We start from the raw sequence: 11,089 nt of genomic DNA on the forward strand, positions 1-11,089 counted from the left end.
TAACAAAAAGTCTCAAATCTAGCTCACATTAGGTGGTTTTTCAGATGTTTCGATGTAGAAATATATAGAAAAGGTGAAATTGAAACTCTTCTTTTCACATTTAAGTGTCCCCAGACGTGATATGGGGGTGGGGTCGTGACCAGTTCATTTCCAGTAAAGATGGCGCGGTGTGGAACAAACAGCAAATTTCAGAGTTTTATAAGAGAAAATGAAGCAGAAAAGCTTTGAAAAGCCGTAGCAAGTTCTCCGCAGAAAGTAGAAAAAACTCTAAAATAACACAACGTGGTGACTTTGCAGAAGCCGCAATTCTCATTTTAGCCGCATTTCTTGTAAAATCTCATCAACTGGACGAGATTTTACAAGAACTGCGGCTCAGAGATTAAACACTGTTCAATGGAAACACCTGAAAATCGCAATTGTTGTTTGTCGAAACTTACAAATATTGCTTTTATTTTGAAAAAAAATGTCATGGAAACGCAGCTGAGTGAGTGAATGTGTCCATATGTGTGCAATATGACAAACACACACATTGCAATAATTTGATAAAACTGAATATGCTGAATGTTGGATGTCGTCTGTTTTACAGAAAACGCTGCAACCGAGGAGACAGATTTCATCCAGACAGCGTGGGGCACCGATGGGAGGTGTGTGTGGTTGGTAAATACATGTGGGAGAAGAATAACACACACACACTGGATAGCCTCTGCTCTTTGTCATCAGCGTCTCCCATCAGCCAACCCATCAGTTTGCTTCTCAAACTTTTTAAAAACATTTGGAAATGCAAGCTGCCTTTGGAGAAATAAACAAAGCTGCACTCTGGGGCAATGGATGGAAACAAGGAGTTGCACATCACACACACACACACACACACACACACACAGTGCTTCATTACGTTACACATAAGTAAACACAGACGTGGAAAGATTTAATTGAACAAAACCGTTTTTAGTCTCGTTATGATTATTTTCAAAGTGTGCTTCTAAAAACCTGACTGACATGCCTGCAAGTCATCTGAGGTAAAAACCTTCATTCGGAGCATCTTTCATGCTGCTTTCTGAGCAGTAATAGAAGTTTTATTCTTCCCCAGAAAGTCCGGACAGCACAGGAACCTACGGGGACATGTCATGGCTCAACGAAGACAAACGAACAGTTAGCGCTCCAACTTGCAGCTCATCGCTTTAAATGAACATTTACGGCTCTGCTGTAAACATTCAAGGACACTTCTGTCCTCAGCACCTGCTGATTACTGACCCTGACACACATAGACACATTAATCCACCCCAAAACACACACACACACACACACACACACACACACACACACACACACACACACACACACACACACACACACACACAGTAAAACAGCAGCACACACAGAAAACCCAAACCTAAGTGACAACTTAGCAGCTCCGTGCTGCGGCGGCTGAGGGGAAATCGTGCCATCTGCCAGTAAACGACAGTCATTTTACACCCACTGCTCATCCATCTGTGGACGTTGGGAACGCCGCTGGAGGCCAGAGGGCCGCGGGGGAGATGGCGAGCAGGCACAGAGACCGCTGCATGTGGGAGTCACTGTGTTCTTCATCTCCATATTATACAGAAAGCTGCACAATTGCAGCTGCTGGGTGATGCAAGCTAAAGATGGAAATACTGATGTTTCAGATTATAATTTCAGCTCTGATTTAATACTAAGTATTCAAATCTCAATAAAAGACTGAATGCATGATGTAAAATATCTGTTTAATCAATAAATCAGAGCCCAGATGAGACATTTGGACATATTTGGACTAAAGTCTGATCAGTGTTGCAGAACATGCAACTGATGACTCTACCTTCCCAAACGTAACTGCATTATTTGCCTCCACCCAAAGTCTTATTTATATTCATTCATATCGCTCATAAAACACAATATTTTCACACTGCAGGTTTCCCGTTCTGCACTGAAACCACCAGAGCAGCTCCAGGCTGCATCTCAGGCTGGAAGTAGCTGAAGGTGCCCAACTTTATCAACTCTCACGTCAAAGTGTCTGAGTAGATTTCTGATCTGAAATGGTCAATTTTATTTGTTGACTTTGTAAAAAATGTGATGCATGTGGAAAGAACCAATGCATCTTTCAAGAAAATTCTATGAAGGACAATTAAGGTGAAAGCACCTCTGCAAGGTGGAAGTAAGACCGGAGAACTCCACAAAGCCTTCAAGCACAGTTCCATTCAGTGTCTTACTGGGAACAAGGTCTCAATCCTGATCAGACTGGAATAAGGTGGTGCATTAGGCCGAAGGAAAGATAAACAATGCTGCTGTCTAAAGGTGCGTTTCCATGACACCTAGAATTGCTCTAAAAATAAATATAAGAATAAAAAACCATGAATGGAAACACCAACATTTAGAAAAAGAAGTCTCAAATATCACTAAAAAGTTTTTAATGCGCTCATGAGGTGGTTTGTCAGGCGTTTAGATAAAGAAATGGATCACAAAAGTGTCATGGAAACACTTTTTTTGCATTCAGTCCTGTTCATTTCCAGTACAGGTGGCACGGTGTGGAACAAACAGCAAATTTTAGAGTTTTAGAAAAGAAAATGAGGGAGAAAAGCTTCAAAAATCCGTAGCAAATTCGACACAGCAGGTAGAAAACTCCAAAATAACTCTACGTGTCTACGTTGTATAAACAGAAGTTTTCATAAAATCTCGAAAAAGTGACGACATTTTACGAGAGTTGAGGCTAATACGCTGAACATGTTCAATGAAAACGCCCGCAAATCGCACCTGTTTGTCGAAACTTACAAATATGGCTTTTATTTTCTGAAAAAACGTCATGGAAACGCAGCTTAACAGAAAGAGAAAAATGTGCAGATGACAGGTTTATTGGGAACTTGGCAGGATTAATATGCACTGATGCATGACTATTTTTTTTTGTGTGTCTTGTCCAGCATTTAAGCACCAGAATGATGATCTGGATGCTGTGTTCTGCTGGATGCATCACTATTTCTGCAAGAAGAAGGAACTTTATGAGGATTTGTGCAGCATCTGGGTGCGTATGTACAGAATGTCAGTGTAGCTGAGGAGGTTCTCCGTTAACAAGATGTTTTACACCAGATTGATCTTTGATTGAATGAACACATCTTCAATGACTTAAGTCCAGTTTTGTCCTGACTAAGATGTTGGATATCAGCTTTTATACCGACATCTGATACAGGCGGTCCTCAGGTTGGTTCTCGACTTATGTTATTTTGACTTTAAGATGCTCATTAAATTAATATAAATAAAAAAAATAGAACAAGTTTTGAAGTTACGAGGCTCCATGTAGGCTCTTACAACGTGTGACGCGGCGGCTGAGACGATGCCTCAGTGTGTATATTTATTTCATTTTAATTGAAATGTTTATTTTAATTGCCTGTATTATGTAATAATTGTATTTAGATAGTTATTTGGTGATTAAAGGGGTATTTAGGGGGTATTTAAGGATAAAAATCCGGCTTACATGGAACTTCGGGTTACGCCGCGGCGTAGGAACGGAACTCGTTTGTAAACCAAGGACCGCCTTTGTACTGATTTTGTCAAGTTTTTATTTTCGATACAGATATTTTAGGACTAAGTTTTGCCAAACAAACAAAAATATCTGGGAAACTATACAAGACATCTCTTATATTTTGTCATTTTGAGTTACGGGAGACGAAGCTGAAGAGCATAATATATAATATGTGCATGTTGTGTATAGGTTGTGTCATTGTGCGGATATATATTGCATTTTAATGCCGATATCAGCCAATAATATTGGCAGGCCGATACTTTTGCTATCACTGTCTCTATAATCTTTAACACGTTTGCACTTGTGAAATATAGAAAATGTAATATTTCTGCATGTTCTGTATGTAATGCTGGAGGCCGCTGGGCCTTCAGGTGTTCTGTTCTGACAAGAAGCATCAGAAACTAGTTGATTTTCAAGTTTTTCCTTCCTTCAAAAGGCAACTAATTGCAGAAAAACCTCGTGCTTAAAGCTTTGTGAAATCACCAGCACATGAACCTGAGTATGAACTTGTAGACGAAGGTTTTCTGGATGTGCTACAGTGATAAAACTTTGCCGAAACCGCTCCCTCACCAGGGAACACCACATCCATCTCACATAAAATGCATCTTCACACCTTAAAATGAAAAACAGCAAACTCCGTCTCTGAGGTGTGTGTGTGTGTGTGTGTGTGTGTAGCTGCAGGTAAATGGAAATTGTAGCCTGAACATCGACCACCTGGACACACACACTCAGCTCTATGTGTGATGGGCTGCGATGACTCAGCAGGGAAGGAACTCAGGTGGGATGGGAATCACAAAATGTCTTCGATATTGTCAAAGTTGTTCATCAGAGTGGTCGGGGGGGCAGGAAGGGCATCGAGGGGGGTGTTTTTTAGCTGCGAGGAGGGGAATTACCACACCGTCATATCAGCCTGAAGCTGGAATTCTTTACATTATGAAGCACATCCCTGTTCATCAGGCGTTTCCATTTTAACAACATGGAATCATAAAGTTTTACACACACACACACACACAGTTTTACAGCCTCAACACACATCCTCAACGTTTGTGATGCACTGCAGCATGGAAAGTGTCTGATATTTTAAGAAAAAAACAGAAAAAAGAAAGAGGGAGAAACTTTTAGCTAACGCCTCAGAAAAAGATTACACTGCTGTGTTTGTTTTTCTTTTTCCTTTTCTTTTGTGGAAGAGATTAAAGCAAACATAGTCGACGTTTACTATGGATTGATCTTAGGGTTTGTCTCCGCCTCGAGAACAAAGCGGGAAAAATGGCGCTAAGCTCAGCGAAGCAAGAAGAGTCCAATTAAATCCACTTTGAGAAAAAAAAAAAAAAAAAGGGAAAAAGAAAAAAGGCCACATTTACATAAACAATAAACGTCTTATGAAAGCTTTCATTATAAGCGATGAGCACACAGAAAAACGGAGGGTTGTTCCAAGCAGATGTTACATGTGTGGAAGATGACGCAACTGATAAAGAGCAGAAAATCAAGTAAATGCTGTCATCTGAGCGTTGCTTTCATCCTCGATGCAAAGCCAGCTGCTGTGCGCCGGTGCTAAAAAACGTCCCTCTCTGTGCCTTCAATGCTGCCGCAGCGAGAAACTCCTCCAAACTTTGCTTTTCCCTTAAATATTTTATGTTTGTGCATCTTTTTGCATCACTTAGCTCCTGTTTTTGCACAAAGAAGCTTCATGTCCTACCTGTGGGCTGAGCGGTGGGAAGCCTGGCCGGAGCGACGCAGAGGGGCAGCAGGAGAGAAAGCCACCACACGGCCGCCATTCCTCTGGACGAAGAGCTGAGACGCAGAGCAGCCAGGCGCGACTCCAACTCACGCAACATCCTCCGTTCGCATGCCGTCCTGCAGAACAGCGGCCAGAGACGCCGCAAGAAGCTGTCCACCGACTCCCCGCCGCCGTCCTGTCAACAGCATGAACGTAAGACACAAGAAAACAGTTGAAATGCTTGTTTGCTGAGAGACAACAGACGAGACGAGACAAGAAAAGAGACGAGACAACAGATGAGACAAGAGACGAGAAAAGAGACGAGACAACAGATGAGACAGGAGACAAGAAAAGACACGAGACAACAGACTAGACAAGAGACAAGAAAAGAGACGAGACAACAGATGAGACAAGAGACGAGAAAAGAGACGAGACAACAGACGAGACAAGAGACGAGAAAAGAGACGAGACAACAGACGAGACAAGAGACGAGACAACAGACGAGACAAGAGACGAGACAACAGATGAGACAAGAGACAAGACAAGAGACGAGACAAGAGACGAGACAACAGACTAGACAAGAGACAAGAAAAGAGACGAGACAACAGACGAGACAACAGACTAGACAAGAGACAAGAAAAGAGACGAGACGAGACAAGAGACGAGACAACAGACGAGACAAGAGACTAGACAAGAGACGAGACAAGAGACGAGACAAGAGACGAGACAACAGACGAGACAACAGACGAGACAAGAGACAAGACAACAGACGAGACAACAGACGAGACAACAGACGAGACAAGAGACGAGACAACAGATAAGACAAGAGACAAGAAAAGAGACGAGACAACAGACAAGACAAGAGACAAGAAAAGAGACGAGACAACAGACGAGACAAGAGACAAGAAAAGAGACGAGACAACAGACTAGACAAGAGACGAGACAACAGACGAGACAAGAGACGAGACAACAGATGAGACAAGAGACGAGACAACAGATGAGACAAGAGACGAGACAACAGATGAGACAAGAGACGAGAAAAGAGACGAGACAACAGATAAGAAAAGAGACAAGAAAAGAGACGAGACAACAGACGAGACAAGAGACGAGAAAAGAGACGAGACAACAGATGAGACAGGAGACAAGAAAAGACACGAGACAACAGACTAGACAAGAGACAAGAAAAGAGACGAGACAACAGATGAGACAAGAGACGAGAAAAGAGACGAGACAACAGACGAGACAAGAGACGAGAAAAGAGACGAGACAACAGACGAGACAAGAGACGAGACAACAGACGAGACAAGAGACGAGACAACAGATGAGACAAGAGACAAGACAAGAGACGAGACAAGAGACGAGACAACAGACTAGACAAGAGACAAGAAAAGAGACGAGACAACAGACGAGACAACAGACTAGACAAGAGACAAGAAAAGAGACGAGACGAGACAAGAGACGAGACAACAGACGAGACAAGAGACTAGACAAGAGATGAGACAAGAGACGAGACAACAGACGAGACAAGAGACAAGACAACAGACGAGACAACAGACGAGACAACAGACGAGACAAGAGACGAGACAACAGATAAGACAAGAGACAAGAAAAGAGACGAGACAACAGACAAGACAAGAGACAAGAAAAGAGACGAGACAACAGACGAGACAAGAGACAAGAAAAGAGACGAGACAACAGACTAGACAAGAGACGAGACAACAGACGAGACAAGAGACGAGACAACAGATGAGACAAGAGACGAGACAACAGATGAGACAAGAGACGAGACAACAGATGAGACAAGAGACGAGAAAAGAGACGAGACAACAGATAAGAAAAGAGACAAGAAAAGAGACGAGACAACAGACGAGACAAGAGACGAGACAACAGACGAGACAACAGACGAGACAACAGACGAGACAAGAGACGAGACAACAGATAAGACAAGAGACAAGAAAAGAGACGAGACAACAGACAAGACAAGAGACAAGAAAAGAGACGAGACAACAGACGAGACAAGAGACAAGAAAAGAGACGAGACAACAGACTAGACAAGAGACGAGACAACAGACGAGACAAGAGACGAGACAACAGATGAGACAAGAGACGAGACAACAGATGAGACAAGAGACGAGACAACAGATGAGACAAGAGACGAGAAAAGAGACGAGACAACAGACGAGACAAGAGACAAGAAAAGAGACGAGACAACAGACGAGACAAGAGACAAGAAAAGAGACGAGACAAGAGACGAGAAAAGAGACAAGAAAAGAGACGAGACAAGAGACAAGAAAAGAGACGAGACAACAGACGAGACAAGAGACAAGAAAAGAGACGAGAAAAGAGACGAGACAACAGACGAGACAAGAGACGAGACAAGAGACGAGACAAAAGACGAGACAACAGACGAGACAAGAGACGAGACAACAGATGAGACAAGAGACAAGAAAAGAGACGAGACAACAGATAAGACAAGAGAAGAGACAACAGACGAGACAAGAGACGGGACAACAGACGAGACAAGAGACGAGACAACAGACGAGACAAGAGACGAGACAACAGACGAGACAACAGACGAGACAACAGACGAGACAAGAGACAAGAAAAGAGACGAGACAACAGACGAGACAACAGACGAGACAAGAGACAAGAAAAGAGACGAGACAACAGACGAGACAAGAGACAAGAAAAGAGACGAGACAACAGACGAGACAACAGACGAGACAACAGACGAGACAACAGACAAGAGAAAAGACACAATAGAGGAGAAAAAACAACAGACGAGAAAACAGACATCAGACAGATAATAAAGCAGAAAATCAGTCGGAGTCTGAAGTAACGCCGCGGGGTCTGCACACACGCCCCCATATTCTGACATTCCACACAGATTTCAGGGATTAGAGTGGAAATCCCGCTCCGCGGTTTTTCTCAGAAACCCGCCGAGCTCCTGATAGTTGGACGGCCAGATGGACGTCTGGAAATGTCCCACATCCAGAGCCAACAAGTTCACTAAGTTCTCCATCATTTCAGTCGTTGCCTCATCAGGACTCTTCTGCTCCGGAGTCCTCATGCAGAGGACTCCGGAGCAGAAGAGTCCCGATCGGGACTCCGGAACAGAAGAGTCCCGATCGGGACTCCGGAGCAGAAGAGTCCCGATCGGGACTCCGGAGCAGAAGAGTCCCGATCGGGACTCCGGAGCAGCTCACAGAGTCTTCCTCGGTGAAAGCTCACACACACCTGCGCAAACACACACTTTATTAGCACTGTTAGCAGGAGCGCCCGTCCTGACAGCAACAGAAACACACACAGAACAGGTTTTCCTCTCACACACACACACACACACACACACACACACACACACACACACACACACACGTCTGAGTCCAGAGAAAGGTTGTGTTTTCTTTCCTCTGAATGCTACAGTTTTTCTTCCCCTTCAGGGACTCGCCACCTCTTCCTCCTTCAGCAAAGCTTCTATTTGCACCTTATCAGTTACTTCACACACATACACACACACTCTGCGCTAATCTAAACACTGCACCCTTCGTGCTTCAACACACTGCAGCCTTTAATGTTCTCTAGGTGTACCGCAGGGCGCTCGTCTCCTCGCAGCTCGTCCTCAGCTTCCTACCAGCTCGGGACGCCGCTGCGGTTTGTTTACTCAGCTCGATAAGGCCTTCGCTGATTGCAGGCCTCTGAATCGCAACTGTTGTTTTCTCTGGCAGACACACACACACACACACACACACACACGTATATAAAAACAAGAGGAAAAAAAACCCCACAGCTTTCTTAACGGGGTTTTCTGAGGCTGTTCAGACACGTAGCAGGACAGACTCTCAAACCATGTGTGGAGAAAATAAAATGGATTAAAAAACAACTAATGTGGAGTTGAGAGTGAATCCTGGAAGCTGTGGGACGGCCGAGTGCTGACAAATGACTGGTGTGTGTGGGAGCAGGGGGCTATTTCAGTTTTTTTTAACAAATTTGAGCTTTATTGTCTGATCTTATGAAATATTAAGCGATAACGTACGCTTTGGGTTAGGACTCACTTTTTTTTTTTTTTTTTTAGCATCTGAGAGCTGGGAAAGGTGTTGAGCAATAGTTCTGCAAAGGTCTTTCAAAGAATTTATTTGGATTTTTGCTGCTTTTTGACTCATATTTACTGTGAACATTTTGTAGAGTAGCAGAAAACTTACATTTTCTTACAGATATGTTGATAATATCATTACTGTGAATGTTTTTCATCATAATGACCATCGATATGCTTTTCTTTCGATTGGATTTATGACGATTTTTTGGGCGCCGATTCGATTTAAATTGCGATTTCTCAGAATTACCGATATTTAGTTTGTTTTTTAAACAGCAGGCCGTGTGAAAAAGTTGCATGATGACCAAGTTTACAGACTAGATCATGAGGCAGATTTCCCACATAAAAAGCGTAACTGTGTCGGTTTTTTTAGATTAATTCTGCAGCGATACACCTGAAGCAGCTGAACTTCTTGTTTCAGAAGCTTGAACTGCTAAGAAAAGTGCTGCTTTGAGTGTCTGTTGGCTTCTTGCTGCTGCGCTACGTTTGGCTGTTCGCTCTGCATTTACCTCAGGATGGCGTCTTGCTGAGTGGGCAGTAACATTAGTCGTGTTACCGCCGTACGCCACGTGTGCATTACAGAGTTTACAAACAGCTTTCCACATGTCCAGCTCTGCTTTTCCCTTCAAAGGAAAAAAGTCCAGAATGTGTCCAAACTTTTGACCTAAAATGTAATAATGTAGGATTTATCTGCAGGTTGTCGCCATTCTCCATCTTCTGTTTACGCGTTTTTCCAAAACAGATAAAACGTCATTTAACTGGACTGAGAAACATGTCGCCCCCTGCTGGAGGAAAGCGATAACAGATTCTCCATCTGGCATCAAAACATAGAAACATTTCAAACTGATTTGAAAAGAGTAGAAGAAAAAAAAAAATCCAGATTTTTATGTGAATCAATTTTTTTCTCCCATCTCTAATAACCATGACGTGAAAATCTGAGCACCAGAACCAATTTTAAATTGTGCTTTCAGGATATTTACCAGCAGCCGGTTTGGAAAATCTACTTTTCTCCAGAAACAAATCCAAATATAACCCAAAGCTCAACAGGCATGAAATGGCAAAAGAAGCGTTTTATGCAGCAGGTCCTCAGAAAGTTGAAGGAAACTTGACAAGCAGGAGCAGAAAAGAAGCTGCAGCAGATGTGAAAGCTGAGACACAATCTGAGCGACGCATGTCGACCTTCAGCTGATGCATCTACTGCTGGCCGAAGCCTCGTTAGAAATGGTCTCCATGGAAACGTGGCTGTCTAGAAGGAAGGCAAACCAAAGAGGGAGCAGCTCTGATGGAGACATGACTCCTCCCCAGCGCCGGGATCTTCACAGCGTTGGATCATCTGGACGAAGATCGGAACCGAAAGCAGAACTTTGGAAAGTCCTTCAAGAATCCTGGAGAATTATTCCTGCAGACCGCTTCAAGAAATCACAAGAGAGTCCGGACTCGTACAAATATAGATTTTCTAGCTCTTTGGACTCATACAAACATTAATTTAGCTTCATACGCTGCATTTCCATTCATGTTTGCATGTTTCAATGAATCACTGCGATCATTTCCTCTTCTTCTGGCAACAAACGAAGGAACGAGACCTCCTGTTTACCGTCAAGCGAACTCAAAGAACAAAGTCTGAAAGAGGAGATCAAAGACTCACAAATGTTTTTTTATATGAATGTTTTCTTAAAGCATGAAAGAGAAACACAAGAACATCAGTGAATAATACATGAGCATTAATCATGCAAAAAAAAAAAAAAAAAAAACT

At 43.0% G+C, this 11,089-nt stretch overlaps 1 protein-coding gene across 2 annotated transcripts in view; it reads right to left on the reverse strand.

Moving 5' to 3' along the window:
- Positions 1 to 5,364, reverse strand: part of fgfr3 (fibroblast growth factor receptor 3) — a gene marked incomplete at both ends in the record, with an annotated part of 78,347 nt that extends 72,983 nt beyond the window's left edge. For both annotated transcript variants that reach the window (XM_079262427.1, XM_079262426.1), the window contains one exon: positions 5,226 to 5,364. In XM_079262427.1, coding sequence (XP_079118553.1) covers positions 5,226 to 5,364 — 139 coding nt within the window. The remainder of the gene's footprint in view (positions 1 to 5,225) is intronic.
- Positions 5,365 to 11,089: the final 5,725 nt, after the last annotated feature.

This window comes from Telmatherina bonti (genome assembly GCF_933228915.1).
Source record: "Telmatherina bonti genome assembly, chromosome: 22".
Taxonomy (NCBI): domain Eukaryota; kingdom Metazoa; phylum Chordata; class Actinopteri; order Atheriniformes; family Telmatherinidae; genus Telmatherina; species Telmatherina bonti.